General features: G+C 45.2%; 1 protein-coding gene across 1 annotated transcript in view; it reads left to right on the top strand.

Moving 5' to 3' along the window:
• The first annotated feature begins 3,203 nt into the window (after positions 1-3,203).
• LOC142905723 (uncharacterized) overlaps positions 3,204-16,124 on the top strand; it is a 48,492-nt gene continuing 35,571 nt past the window's right edge. The window contains exon 1 of the mRNA XM_076052794.1: positions 3,204-3,579. Within this exon, the coding sequence (XP_075908909.1) occupies positions 3,204-3,579 (376 nt within the window). The remainder of the gene's footprint in view (positions 3,580-16,124) is intronic.

The following is a 16,124-nucleotide window of genomic DNA, read 5'->3' as shown; positions in this document are numbered from 1 at the left end:
GCATGTAGAATTTTGTGATGCGATGTTACAGAACATGGAGGACGACAGCTCCTTACCGCGTTTGATTTTTAGTGATGAAGCAACGTTTCATCTAAGCGATAAAGTTAACCATCACAATGGGGATTAGAGAATCCACACGAAACTGTAGAGCATGAGCATAATTCCCCGAAAGTGTTTTGTGCTGTTTCTCAAAGAAAGGTTTAGGGCCTTTTCCTTTTTCGAGGGAAACACAATTACGGAGCAAGCGTGTCTCGAAATGCTGCACAAATGGCTCTTTCCACAACTTGATGAAGATTCCGATGACTTCATTTTTCAGCAAGACGGAGCACCGCCACATTGGCATCTGCAGGTTCGACGTTTTCTAAATGACACACTGCCTCAACGTTGGATAGGTCGCACGGGACCCCAAGACTTGGCGCTACACTCTTGGCCCCCAAGATCCCCAGAAATCACACCCTGCGACTTTTTCTTGTGGGGATACGTCAAAGACCGTGTTTTTGTGCCAACATTAGCGACTAATCTGGATGACCTCAAAAACAGAATCATGGCAGCGGTGACTTCAAGTGGAAGGAGGCACTTTTAGAGGCGTTTGGGACGAATTCAACTATCATCTCGACGTTGCCCGTACAGCGGGTGGAAGGCACATAGAGCATTTCTAAATGGTTAATAAAACTTAATAACTCATTAAACCGTTTGCAACTTTTCCTGTAATTGTAACATCTTGCCATCGTGAAATATACTGCTTTGAAATTTGGTCCATATTTTTCAAACACCCTGTATAAACACTAATAAATGGAGCTAGCCAAACAGCTCAATATAGGACCACAAAGCTGGGGCAATTGTTGGGTAGTTCCGGTTCTGACTGCTCGGCATTACAAACTCTACTGCAACCAATTTGAGAATCGATTTGCATGAATGACGCTGCTGTATACAAATGAAAATTTGTGTTATTATTATTACTACAATAAATATAATGAAGAATTATCTGCCACGTCATCCACCTTCCAAGGCTTTAGCCAACTGACGTGGCTGGGCCTGGATGGAGTCGGATTGCAGAGTCTCCCCCCGGGAGTGGCTGACCCCTGCGAATCGCAGCTTGGCTTGCACCCTCAGTACCCATTGCAAGTGGCTGGCAGAGAGCATGGGCGATAGCCCATGGGCCAAAGCAGAAAACTGATCTACCTAAGGTAGCACGGATTGACTTACACGGCTGATGAGAGTGAAATTTTGGCAAACCTCACCAATTTCAATTGATGATCATAATTCGCTTTTGTTGACCACATCGAGAATTGGCGCCGTGGTGGCTAGGAGATGTTAACTCTCTTGTCTGGTGTGCAGGAGTTCATGGGTTTGATCCCGATCCTGACGCCTGCTGTATATTTGGAGTTTGTGTGTATCTCTCCCCGTAGTCGCATGGATTTTTTCTACGGGTCCTCCGGTTTTTCCCTCCACATTTAGAATCAACATCACGTGTGCAGAGTATTTGGCTGACGCTATAAATTTCCACAAGATGATAAATCACTCCGTTGAGCTATTATTTATGATAGTCAGGCCAGTTCTAAAAAAGAGCTATGTAGCTCTGTAGGCATTGTCTGGTAAAAAAAAAATCGTTTAGTTTAGCTAGAAACATAATAGTAATTTCACCTCAGGTAGCAATCACACGTGATCGTCGGGTCCAGGGTCGAGAGATTACATCCAGCACGGCTAGAAGATGCATCGAGAAAACCACGGGGCATGCAGCAACGGCCAGAGCGAGAGTCGAAATGATATGTTACTTGAAGAACGCTGCCCAGTCACCTTCAGTATCGCAGGGAACAGTTGCCACTGTGGGGTCTTCAATGCTTAAGAAAAGTACATCTGGGCTTTGGATTGACTGAGATGTTTAGATGGTGAGGCATTCACCGACATTTAAAATAAGAATCCTTCTTCCTTTCCTAATTCGTGCCTCGACGGCCATCACCGCAAGTGCCACTGCATGGAAGGTAGACAGTGCTAACGCAAAATAAACTGGTGAGCGTCGTTGTGGAGAACACACAACGCGATGGATAAGTAGAGAACATCTCCTGACTATGTCTGTCTGTCTCTTGTTGGATGTGCCAGGTATGAAAATTTAAATGAAAATAATAAAATTAAAATGATATAAAAAAGCATAATTATACGAAAATATGTTAATTTATGTAATTATCGGCATACATTATCCTAATTCGAGAGATAATCATGTACATTTATGAGAATGTATGCGATCATGCTAATGCGAGCCGTTATGATAATTAGGCTCTGCCTCGCTGACGAGGGTCGTATCATAAATCGGGATAAGACAACGAATTGTATGAAGTTATGTAGGTGTGCTGTAAGTATGGCAAATTAAACTCGGCTTCGTTGTCTAGGTTCGTATTATCGATCGGTATAACACAATTATTCTCGCTTTAACATTTACTGATCATGTATTAGTGTGTTTATGCCAGGTCTCCAAATTCAATCTCAACGCAGGATACAGTTCTTATAAATAAGATTATTATGCATGAACTCATTAAAGAAACACTCAAACACTTCTGTGTTAAGCAATTTTAATTTCTAAACAAAACCTGAACACCCTAATAAGCGACTCTCATGCTTGTGTAGTGACATAGGATGTCACTACTGTGTAGGCCCATACGAGGACTGGGGGCCCCAAAGGGGTGCCTGGGGGGTCATGTGGTGGAGGACCCGGACCTTCCCAGACGTGGGGGAAGGGAGGCGTGGCCTGGGCGGAGCCGGCCACGCCAGAGCGGTTATAAGTGGGGTGTGAAGGCAGAGCGGGGCTGTTCAACCCCGAAGTGAAGACGACATCATTGATCCTCAAGTCCCGGGTCATCGTCTGGGACCAGGCAGCCTATTGCCTGCCTGGGTCACGCTGTATAGTGTTCCAGCGTGTTAGTGAGTTGAGGAAGGTGGTCACCACCTTATGTACAGTGTTATATTACTTACCTTTCTAATAAATAGTGTTGCCTCCAAGCTGGGTGTGCGTGCACCTAATTCGAACCCACTACATTTGGTGTCAGAAGTTGCGGAAAAATAAATATTGCTAGGTGTTATCCTAGGGTAGTAAAATGAGCATACAAAAAAAACTCACCTGGACGCCTTGGTACGACGAGGACGGCGTGATGACCATCCTTTGGACAGCCCCGGGGATGGCATCCCTGGTGACAGAGAGAGAGAGAGAGATGGCGCTGCACGTGGAGCGGCGGGACTGGTATCACACCTCTGCTTCGCCGCCATCGGGAACGGAGCGCCGGAGCCGCGGGGAGAGGACGCCGTCGTCGCTGCGCGGAGGGAGCTGGCAGGGGAAGCCCGAGCATGCGGGCCACGCGGTGGGGCCGCCATTTCGGCGGCTGGCGGGGGTGCTGTTCCCGCCAAAACGCCATTCCCGCCATGTTGGCGGGGGCGCTGTTCCCGCCAAAACGCCGTTCCTGCCGACGTCAACACCTGTGGTGGCGGAGTTCCACACGTTCGAGTGGCGGCGCCCCGCCTCCTGCTCGAGCGCGGGTGGCGGCTGCAGTCACAAGAGGGAGTCCGTGTTGGCGTGCAAGATTCTTCGGGGCATCCCAACGCTCCACCCTGCCGTCCTCCGCTCTTCACAGCTTGCCAGGCGAGGCATGACGCGACACACACCGGCCCCTGTTGACATCTCATCCATCTTGCGTGCGCCGGGTTGTGAGTTCGTGTTATTTTTTTATTTTATTGTTTTCCCGCCAGGATGCCGGGCGTCCAATTGCTTTTTAATAACTTTCCTCTGTCCGTGACGTTCGTGTTAGGTGTCCGCGTGTTAAATTATTGGTTAATTACAGCGTCGGGATTGTTATCTTAAGAAGCCAGTTGATTCATTCGGCTACGTGGGGGGTCTCGGGCTTCGTTAAGATCCAGTGAATTGACGGGTTAATGATTTGTTGACACTTTATTTGGGTGCCGTTGCGGGGTCGCGATTGTTTTTGGGTATACAGTATGGAGTTTCGCTCGTGAATGTTGTCAATGTGTGACTTTGCGAAACATTGCTTGTGAGTGTGAACAATGTATGGTTTGTATGGAGCTTTGTTCGTGATTGTTAAGGTATAGCTTGTGCTGCGATTGTTAACGATGTATAGACTGTATGGAGCATTGCGCGAGATGGTTGGCTATATGCAGACTGCATATGCTGCATGTACTGTATTACTTAATTCGCCGATTCTTGGGGTTTGTGGATGGTTTTATTGGCTCTAAAATTCGAATGCCTGAATCCAATGGCTAATGTTGAAGGGGATTTTCAAATGACAGGTTCAGTGTGTTACGTACTCACTGGTTGGTTCCTTATAGTAATAGGTTTTTACCCGTTTAGCTGGCACAAAAACTGATACCTTTATACAAGGGATCATCTTCTTTGGTTCTTTCGGTAAAGTCACGTAGAATGAGAATAAAATAATAAATTGATAAAATAAAATAACACAATAATATTCTCACGACGTTTCGGCCACAACACAAGCAGTCAAAAATGCAAACAAAAAGAAACATCTCAGATAATGATATGCACTGTCCTTGAATTTGATTGGTCCACACCTGAGACGGCTTTTATTAGTGCATAGTCTCCACTGGTTTTGGACCAGATGACACCATAAGGCGTACACCTCAAAAACAGCGCACTATCAGAGCATTGAGAGCTCGGGATAAGCCTTTAGATTATGAGGCCTCCATTGCCAGTAACAAGATATAGTAATAGGTTTTACCCTTTTAGCTGGCACAAAAACTGACCTTTATACAAGGGATCATGTTTGCAATAACCAAAGCACAAGCAATCAAAAATGCAAACAAAAAGAAACATCTCAGATAATGATATGCACTGTCCTTGAATTTGATTGGTCCACACCCGGGACGGCTTTTCTTAGTGCATAGTCTCCACTGGTTTTGGACCAGATGACACCATAAGGCGTACAACTCAAAAACAGCGCACTATCAGAGCATTGAGAGCTCGGGATAAGCCTTTACATTATGAGGCCTCCTTTGCCAGTAACAAGATATAGTAATAGGTTTTTACCCTTTTAGCTGGCACAAAACCTGACACCTTTATACAAGGGATCATGTTTGCAATAACCACAACACAAGCAGTCTAAAATGCAAAAAAATAAACATCTCAGATAATGATATGCACTGTCCTTGCATTTGATTGGTCCACACCCGAGACGGCTTTTCTTAGTGCATAATCTCCACTGGTTTTGGACCAGATGACACCATAAGGCGTACAACTCAAAAACAGCGCACTATCAGAGTATTGAGAGCTCGGGGCAAGCCTTTACATTATGAGACCTCCTTTGTCAGTAACAAGATATAGTAATAGTTTTTTACCCTTTTAGCTGGCACAAAAACTGACACCTTGATACAAGGGATCATGTTTGCAATAACCACAACACAAGCAGTCTAAAATGCAAAAAAATAAACATCTCAGATAATGATATGCACTGTCCTTGCATTTGATTGGTCCACACCCGAGACGGCTTTTCTTAGTGCATAATCTCCACTGGTTTTGGACCAGATGACACCATAAGGCGTACAACTCAAAAACAGCGCACTATCAGAGTATTGAGAGCTCGGGGCAAGCCTTTACATTATGAGACCTCCTTTGTCAGTAACAAGATATAGTAATAGTTTTTTACCCTTTTAGCTGGCACAAAAACTGACACCTTGATACAAGGGATCATGTTTGCAATAACCACAACACAAGCAGTCAAAAATCTAACAAAAAGAAACAACTCTGATAATGATATGCACTGTTCTTGAAATTGATTGGTCCACAACCCGAGACGGCTTTTCTTAGAGCCTAGTCTCCACTGGTTTTGGACCAGATGACACCATAAGGCGTACAACTCAAAAACAGCGCACTATCAGAGAATTGAGAGCTCGGGATAAGCCTTTAGATTATGAGGCCTCCTTTGCAAGTAACAAGATATAGTAATAGATTTTTACCCTTTTAGCTGGCACAAAAACTGACACCTTTATACAAGGGATCATGTTTGCAATAACCACAGCACAAGCAATCAAAAATGCAAACAAAAAGAAACTCTGATAATGATATGCACTGTCCTTGAATTTGATTGGTCCTCACCTGAGACGGCTTTTCTGAGAGTCTAGTGTCCACTGGTGTTGGACAAGATGACACCATAAGGCGTACACCTCAAAAACAGCGCACTATCAGAGTATTGAGAGCTCGGGGTAAACCTTTACATTATGAGACTTCCTTTGCCAGTACCAAGATATAGTAATAGGTTTTTACCTTTTAGCTGGCACAAAATCTGACACCTTTATACAAGGGATCACGTTTGCAATAACCACAACACAAGCAGTCAAAAATGCAAACAAAAAGAAACATCTCAGATAATGATATGCACTGTCCTTGAATTTGATTGGTCCACACACGAGACGGCTTTTCTTAGTGCATAGTCTCCACTGGTTTTGGACCAGATGACACCATAAGGCGTACAACTCAAAAACAGCGCACTATCAGAGTGTTGAGAGCTCGGGGTAAGCCTTTACATTATGCGATCTCCTTTGTCAGTAACAAGATATAGTAATAGGTTTTTACGCTTTTAGCTGGCACAAAAACTGACACCTTTATACAAGGGATCATGTTTGCAATAACCAAAGCACAAGCAATCAAAAATGCAAACAAAAAGAAACATCTCAGATAATGATATGCACTGTCCTTGAATTTGATTGGTCCACACCCGGGACGGCTTTTCTTAGTGCATAGTCTCCACTGGTTTTGGACCAGATGACACCATAAGGCGTACAACTCAAAAACAGTGCACTATCAGAGTGTTGAGAGCTCGGGGTAAGCCTTTACATTATGCGATCTCCTTTGCAAGTAACAAGATATAGTAATAGATTTTTACCCTTTTAGCTGGCACAAAAACTGACACCTTTATACAAGGGATCATGTTTGCAATAACCACAGCACAAGCAATCAAAAATGCAAACAAAAAGAAACTCTGATAATGATATGCACTGTCCTTGAATTTGATTGGTCCTCACCTGAGACGGCTTTTCTGAGAGTCTAGTGTCCACTGGTGTTGGACAAGATGACACCATAAGGCGTACACCTCAAAAACAGCGCACTATCAGAGTATTGAGAGCTCGGGGTAAACCTTTACATTATGAGACTTCCTTTGCCAGTACCAAGATATAGTAATAGGTTTTTACCTTTTAGCTGGCACAAAATCTGACACCTTTATACAAGGGATCACGTTTGCAATAACCACAACACAAGCAGTCAAAAATGCAAACAAAAAGAAACATCTCAGATAATGATATGCACTGTCCTTGAATTTGATTGGTCCACACACGAGACGGCTTTTCTTAGTGCATAGTCTCCACTGGTTTTGGACCAGATGACACCATAAGGCGTACAACTCAAAAACAGCGCACTATCAGAGTGTTGAGAGCTCGGGGTAAGCCTTTACATTATGCGATCTCCTTTGTCAGTAACAAGATATAGTAATAGGTTTTTACGCTTTTAGCTGGCACAAAAACTGACACCTTTATACAAGGGATCATGTTTGCAATAACCACAACACAAGCAGTCAAAAATGCAAACAAAAAGAAACAACTCTGATAATGATATGCACTGTCCTTGAATTTGATTGGGCCTCACCCGAGACGGCTTTTCTTAGTGCATAGTCTCCACTGGTTTTGGACCAGATGACACCATAAGGCGTACAACTCAAAAACAGCGCACTATCAGAGTATTGAGAGCTCGGGGCAAGCCTTTACATTATGAGACCTTTGTCAGTAACAAGATATAGTAATAGGTTTTTACCCTTTTAGCTGGCACAAAAACTGACACCTTTATACAAGGGATCATGTTTGCAATAACCACAACACAAGCAGTCAAAAATCTAAACAAAAATAAGCAACTCTGATAATGATATGCACTGTTCTTGAAATTGATTGGTCCACGACCCGAGACGGCTTTTCTTAGAGCCTAGTCTCCACTGGTGTTGGACCAGATGACACCATAAAGCGTACAACTCAAAAACAGCGCACTCTCAGAGTATTGAGAGCTCGGTGTAAGCCTTTACATTATGAGACCTCCTTTGCCAGTACCAAGATATAGTAATAGGTTTTCACCCTTTTAGCTGGCACAAAAACTGACACCTTTATACAACGGATCATGTTTGCTATAACCACAACACAAGCAGTCAAAAATGCAAACAAAAAGGAACAACTCTGATAATGATATGCACTGTCCTTGAATTTGATTGGTCCTCACCCGAGACGGCTTTTCTTAGTGCATAGTCTCCACTGGTTTTGGACCAGATGACACCATAAGGCGTACAACTCAAAAACAGCGCACTATCAGAGTATTGAGAGCTCGGGGTAAGCCTTTACATTATGAGACCTCCTTTGTCAGTAACAAGATATAGTAATAGGTTTTTACCCTTTTAGCTGGCACAAAAACTGACACCTTTATACAAGGGATCATGTTTGCAATAACCACAACACAAGCAGTCAAAAATGCAAACAAAAAGAAACAACTCTGATAGTGATATGCACTGTCATTGAATTTGATTGGTCCACACCCGAGATGGCTTTTCTTAGAGACTAGTCTCCACTGTTGTTGGACCAGATGACACCATAAGGCGTACAACTCAAAAACAGCGCACTCTCGGAGTATTGAGAGTTCGGGGTAAGCCTTTACATTATGAGACCTCCTTTGTCAGTAACAAGATATAGTAATAGGTTTTTACCCTTTTAGCTGGCACAAAAACTGACACCTTTATACAAGGGATCATGTTTGCAATAACCACAACACAAGCAGTCAAAAATGCAAACAAAAAGAAACAACTCTGATAGTGATATGCACTGTCATTGAATTTGATTGGTCCACACCCGAGATGGCTTTTCTTAGAGACTAGTCTCCACTGTTGTTGGACCAGATGACACCATAAGGCGTACAACTCAAAAACAGCGCACTCTCGGAGTATTGAGAGTTCGGGGTAAGCCTTTACATTATGAGACCTCCTTGGCCAGTAACAAGATATAGTAATAGGTTTTTACCCTTTTAGCTGGCACAAAAACTGACACCTTTATACAAGGGATCATGTTTGCAATAACCACAACACAAGCAGTCAAAAATGCAAACAAAAAGAAACATCTCAGATAATGATATGCACTGTCCTTGAATTTGATTGGTCCACACACGAGACGGCTTTTCTTAGTGCATAGTCTCCACTGGTTTTGGACCAGATGACACCATAAGGCGTACAACTCAAAAACAGCGCACTATCAGAGTGTTGAGAGCTCGGGGTAAGCCTTTACATTATGCGATCTCCTTTGTCAGTAACAAGATATAGTAATAGGTTTTTACGCTTTTAGCTGGCACAAAAACTGACACCTTTATACAAGGGATCATGTTTGCAATAACCACAACACAAGCAGTCAAAAATCTAAACAAAAATAAGCAACTCTGATAATGATATGCACTGTTCTTGAAATTGATTGGTCCACGACCCGAGACGGCTTTTCTTAGAGCCTAGTCTCCACTGGTGTTGGACCAGATGACACCATAATGCGTACAACTCAAAAACAGCGCACTCTCAGAGTATTGAGAGCTCGGGGTAAGCCTTTACATTATGATACCTCCTTTGCCAGTACCAAGATATAGTAATAGGTTTTCACCCTTTTAGCTGGCACAAAAACTGACACCTTTATACAACGGATCATGTTTGCTATAACCACAACACAAGCAGTCAAAAATGCAAACAAAAAGGAACAACTCTGATAATGATATGCACTGTCCTTGAATTTGATTGGTCCTCACCCAAGACGGCTTTTCTTAGTGCATAGTCTCCACTGGTTTTGGACCAGATGACACCATAAGGCGTACAACTCAAAAACAGCGCACTATCAGAGTATTGAGAGCTCGGGGTAAGCCTTTACATTATGAGACCTCCTTTGTCAGTATCAAGATATAGTAATAGGTTTTTACCCTTTTAGCTGGCACAAAAACTGACACCTTTATACAAGGGATCATGTTTGCAATAACCACAACACAAGCAGTCAAAAATGCAAACAAAAAGAAACAACTCTGATAGTGATATGCACTGTCATTGAATTTGATTGGTCCACACCCGAGATGGCTTTTCTTAGAGACTAGTCTCCACTGTTGTTGGACCAGATGACACCATAAGGCGTACAACTCAAAAACAGCGCACTCTCGGAGTATTGAGAGTTCGGGGTAAGCCTTTACATTATGAGACCTCCTTTGTCAGTAACAAGATATAGTAATAGGTTTTTACCCTTTTAGCTGGCACAAAAACTGACACCTTTATACAAGGGATCATGTTTGCAATAACCACAACACAAGCAGTCAAAAATGCAAACAAAAAGAAACAACTCTGATAGTGATATGCACTGTCATTGAATTTGATTGGGCCTCACCCGAGACGGCTTTTCTTAGTGCATAGTCTCCACTGGTTTTGGACCAGATGACACCATAAGGCGTACAACTCAAAAACAGCGCACTATCAGAGTATTGAGAGCTCGGGGCAAGCCTTTACATTATGAGACCTTTGTCAGTAACAAGATATAGTAATAGGTTTTTACCCTTTTAGCTGGCACAAAAACTGACACCTTTATACAAGGGATCATGTTTGCAATAACCACAACACAAGCAGTCAAAAATCTAAACAAAAATAAGCAACTCTGATAATGATATGCACTGTTCTTGAAATTGATTGGTCCACGACCCGAGACGGCTTTTCTTAGAGCCTAGTCTCCACTGGTGTTGGACCAGATGACACCATAAAGCGTACAACTCAAAAACAGCGCACTCTCAGAGTATTGAGAGCTCGGGGTAAGCCTTTACATTATGAGACCTCCTTTGCCAGTACCAAGATATAGTAATAGGTTTTCACCCTTTTAGCTGGCACAAAAACTGACACCTTTATACAACGGATCATGTTTGCTATAACCACAACACAAGCAGTCAAAAATGCAAACAAAAAGGAACAACTCTGATAATGATATGCACTGTCCTTGAATTTGATTGGTCCTCACCCGAGACGGCTTTTCTTAGTGCATAGTCTCCACTGGTTTTGGACCAGATGACACCATAAGGCGTACAACTCAAAAACAGCGCACTATCAGAGTATTGAGAGCTCGGGGTAAGCCTTTACATTATGAGACCTCCTTTGTCAGTATCAAGATATAGTAATAGGTTTTTACCCTTTTAGCTGGCACAAAAACTGACACCTTTATACAAGGGATCATGTTTGCAATAACCACAACACAAGCAGTCAAAAATGCAAACAAAAAGAAACAACTCTGATAGTGATATGCACTGTCATTGAATTTGATTGGTCCACACCCGAGATGGCTTTTCTTAGAGACTAGTCTCCACTGTTGTTGGACCAGATGACACCATAAGGCATACAACTCAAAAACAGCGCACTCTCGGAGTATTGAGAGTTCGGGGTAAGCCTTTACATTATGAGACCTCCTTTGTCAGTAACAAGATATAGTAATAGGTTTTTACCCTTTTAGCTGGCACAAAAACTGACACCTTTATACAAGGGATCATGTTTGCAATAACCACAACACAAGCAGTCAAAAATGAAAACAAAAAGAAACAACTCTGATAGTGATATGCACTGTCATTGAATTTGATTGGTCCACACCCGAGATGGCTTTTCTTAGAGACTAGTCTCCACTGTTGTTGGACCAGATGACACCATAAGGCGTACAACTCAAAAACAGCGCACTCTCGGAGTATTGAGAGTTCGGGGTAAGCCTTTACATTATGAGACCTCCTTGGCCAGTAACAAGATATAGTAATAGGTTTTTACCCTTTTAGCTGGCACAAAAACTGACTGGTGTCATCTGCTCCAACACCAGTGGAGACTAGGCTCTAAGAAAAGCCGTCTCGGGTGTGGACCAATCAAATTCAAGGACAGTGCATATCATTATCAGAGTTGTTTCTTTTTCTTTGCATTTTTTACTGCTTGTGTTGTGGTTATTGCAAACATGATCCCTCGTATAAAGATGTCAGTTTTCGTGCCAGCTAAAAGGGTTAAAACCTATTACTATATCTTGTTACTGGCAAAGGAGGTCTCATAATGGTTGGTTCCTCTCCGTTCTTGTTCGATACATGAAAAAATAAGGTTTTTTGTGCGAGGGTGCCCATTAGATTCTATGTAGATCAAGGGTGCTTGGAGCTGTAAATTGTCGCCACATTGTGTTGCTCTCTTAACTCGGTTGGTACAGCTGCATGCTGCAATACGAGTCTCTGAGATGATGTGTACGGATATGGGATGTGAGGTGTATTGTTGTGACCATTGGGTATTCGGGATCGTCACAAATTGTGCGTACCTGTTGGACTTTGGATCAATTCAGTGGGGGATCCTAATTCAAATTGTACGTGTTGTGATGGTGTTAGATTGTGTGGGGGATGACTGCCTTGGGTTTTGGCTCTGACGTCATTGGTATGGAGCATTTAAATTGCGATGGTGACTTGCTGCAGTGATTTGAAATTGTGGTGCTGGCTGTCGAATATCTTGGGGCGCAGATCCTGACCAGGATGGCCCAGTAAGTGTTGTGTGTCTAACACGAGAGTTGTGGTCCCGTCATGCTATGGCTGATGGCTTGACCTGACAGCCATGGAGATTGAGACACTCCGTGGCGTGTCTAGCCTAATGGCCAGTTCGCTCACATGGCTCGGAGAGTGTGGTCCCGTCATGCTATGGCTGATGGCTTGAACTGACAGCCCGGAGATTGAGACACTCCGTGGCGTGTCTAGCCTAGTGGGCAGTTCGCTCACATGGCTCGGAGAGTGTGGTCCCGTCATGCTATGGCTGATGGCTTGACCTGACGGCCCAGAGGTTGAGACCCCCCGTGGTGCGTTTGGAGCTGTAGGCTTGCCCTGGCGGCCTGGAGATCGAGACACTCTGAGGTGCGTTAAAACAGTGGGCTGGAGATTCGTAATCTTCGGGTGTAGTTGTCCCATTACGTTGGGACTGTATCCCTCAGTTGTTAGGGTGCATGTGGTGCAGTGAGTGAGCGATGGGTCTTCTCAGCTCGGTTGGTACAGCTATATGCTGCGACGCGAGTCTTGGAGAGAGACTGGGTTATAGTTCCCCTGATACGGCCGACACGTGCGCGTCGGAAAGGTGGGGGGTGCTACCGAGTGCATGAGATGTCTGGGTTGGCCTTCAAGGGAGGGCTGCTAAGTTGTGTGTGCGCGGGAAACCGCCGAGATGTGGTTCACGCGTGGGGCCGCCATTTTGTGTGAGCGCGGGAAACTGCAGGGGATGCGGTTCGTGCCTGCAGCCGCCATTTTGTACGAGTGCGTGAGGCTGTGGAGATGCAGATCACGCGTGCGGACGCAATTTAGGCCAATTTTCACGCTGAACTATTTTCTTTAACTAAACTGCAGATCCTGGGGGCGTCCCTGAAGCGCGACTTCTTCACCCCAGGACATGGGTTTGCTCTGATGTATGACGTCTCGACCCAGGATGTTGGAAGACGTCCGCATTGGGGTGTGGGGGTGTGTGAGCGCTAGGTAGTTCGTCTATCCTCGCTCTATCACCACCTAGTGGATGGAACGGTAGCTGGGGGTTGAGGAACCCTGCCATCCGTGTTGTGTGGGTGAAGGTGTACATATTGGGTTTCGTCGCTGTGTTTGTTGTGCATCCAACGCGTCTGAATTTGTTATTATTTTTTTCTCTTCTCTCGCGCCGGCCGCAATCCCCTTATCCCCACTACCCAGGGGCCGGGTGACTGTCGTGTCCGACGAGCCGAGGCGAGTGTTCATGGAGTGATGCCTCAGGAGGGTTTATGTTTCTCGTCACAGGAGGCAGTATCTACCTGGCACCTTGGAGTCACCTGTTGTGCCGACCGGCTGTGGACTGGGGCGGAGGGAGTGGAGCATGCGTCAGCTACTCCTGCTCCTCCTGTTCTTGACTCCTGGGGAGGGGCTGTGCCCTTTGGGCCGCTTCTGGTTCCCCTGGGGGGCCTGGCCACATGGACTCGTGGAAGACTGGCTGCTCTACATGGCTCTCACACGCCTTGCTCATTGCCTACGCCGTCGTTCAGATGGCCACACTCACATGTCGGTGCATGCGTAATTCTCACACGGGGAGGCTGTGCTGGAGAGCAAGCGGGTTAGCCAGTTTTCATGTATATTTGGTGTTGTTAATTCCCCGTTTTCCATGCGTTCCCCCCCTTTTACCCTCGTCGATTCTGTGTATATTCGGTGATGTATTTGTTATCAGTCGCCAGTTATTTATTGATGTTGCTGGTTCGGAGGCACACATTTTCGATGTTTCACAGTTGTGTTATAGCTGGAACGGCTGTGTGTTTATACAGGGGAGGGTGATGTAGTGACATAGGATGTCACTACTGTGTAGGCCCGTACGAGGACTGGGGGCCCCAAAGGGGTGCTTGGGAGGTCACGTGGTGGAGGACCTGGACCTTCCCAGAGGTGGGGGAAGGGAGGCGTGGCCTGGGCGGAGCCGGCCACGCCAGAGCAATTATAAGCGGGGTGTGAAGGCAGAGTGGGGCTGTTCAACCCCGAAGTGAAGACAACATCATCAATAATCAAGTCCCGGGTCATTGTCTGGGACCAGGCAGCCCGTTGCCTGCCTGGGTCATGCTGTATAGTGTTCCAGAGTGTTAGTGAGTTGAGGAAGGTGGTCACCACCTTATGTACAGTGTTATATTACTTACCGTTCTAATAAATAGTGTTGCCTCCAAGCTGGGTGTGTGTGTGCACCTAATTCAAACCCACTACACTTGGAATTACCCCCGGTACCATCGGGGAATTTTCCCTCAGTGAGCAGTACATTTAACCATCAATGGTTGTGTTTCACTTTGTCATCTGCATATATGCTTAATTCCACCGTGTAACACGAGCTTAGTTGGTGATAGGGAGAGTCTTTAAAACCGACATGAAACAATATTCTAAACAAAAACCTTAACTCTTAATATGTGAATTCTTATACTTTAAATTGTCAACACAGTACTCCAGGAGATGTTCCCCTCATTGATCCATACATTTAACCCTCAACGATCACGTTGTTAATGGGGTAACAGATCAATGATTACTTCAGAGTAACACGAGCATACACGGCAAATAGGAATAAAAAGTCCTTAAAAATTCATCCGACCATATTCATACGAAAGGCAATAAAAGCAATTATTATACCCCAAAGGCAAAAGTATACGTCAATAGATTCATCGGCAAGATTATGCAATAGAAAAAAAGAACGACTAAAATACTTCTTAATGACCGTATCCACGTAACTCAATGGGCAGCAATGTTCTTCACGATCAGTTGATATTCAATGCGCCACCTTGGAATGGCAACCCTTCTTGATTTGTCCAGATATGCGTGTTGTGTGTCTTCATAAAGCAGACGCCGGGTGATGCGTCGTGAGGGTGTGAGTGTGGGGGAGAGTCATACAAACTGCTTCGTTCTCGCTCTTGCTCGGGACGTTGGCTTAGCTGCCCGTCCGCTGGCAGATACAGGCTCTTTCCACTGCTGGAGTAGCTGCGTCGGCACGTTGCTTGTCCTTGAAGATGCTCGATCATGCTTGCCGCTGGGCCGCTAGCTCTCTTGCTCACGGGCGGCTGGTCAGGCTCTTTCCCCTGCTGGATGAGCCGAGTTGGCACAACGCTTGCCCGCTGGCAGCTGGCACCCTTGCTTGGTGGAGCTGGTTGCACTGGTTACGCTGGTTGCGCTGGTTGCGCACTCTCTCCTGCGGCGTGCTCTCCCGCGGTGGACGATTGCTTTCGTCGCTCGTCACTCTTTCTCTCGGGCTGCAGCTGCTGCTGGGAGCTGGCACTCGATGTAGAATAAAACTCTTTTAGCGATACTTCGTCTTTCAGCTCTGAACTCACACTCGGTGACCCATCGCTATTCTGCAAGCCTCGCCATCCTCGGTTGATTGCGGGGCCCACCCCGGAGCCTGCCGCTTTCCGCCCTCTTCTGTCGCTAGCCGAGCTGTCCCTTGTCGAGCTGAATTGTCGAGCTTAGCACCTAACATCACCTCGCCCCTCTTCCCTGCGAGACACAGCACCCATTGCTAATGTCTCGAGGCCATGCCCCGAAGCTGGCTTGCTGT

This window comes from Petromyzon marinus, chromosome 58, assembly GCF_048934315.1.
Source record: "Petromyzon marinus isolate PM22_M1 ecotype Great Lakes invasive population chromosome 58, UKy_Petmar_22M1.pri1.0, whole genome shotgun sequence".
NCBI lineage: Eukaryota > Metazoa > Chordata > Hyperoartia > Petromyzontiformes > Petromyzontidae > Petromyzon > Petromyzon marinus.
The sequence above is the reverse complement of the archived record's forward strand: the minus strand, read 5'-3'. Positions and strand labels throughout refer to the sequence as shown.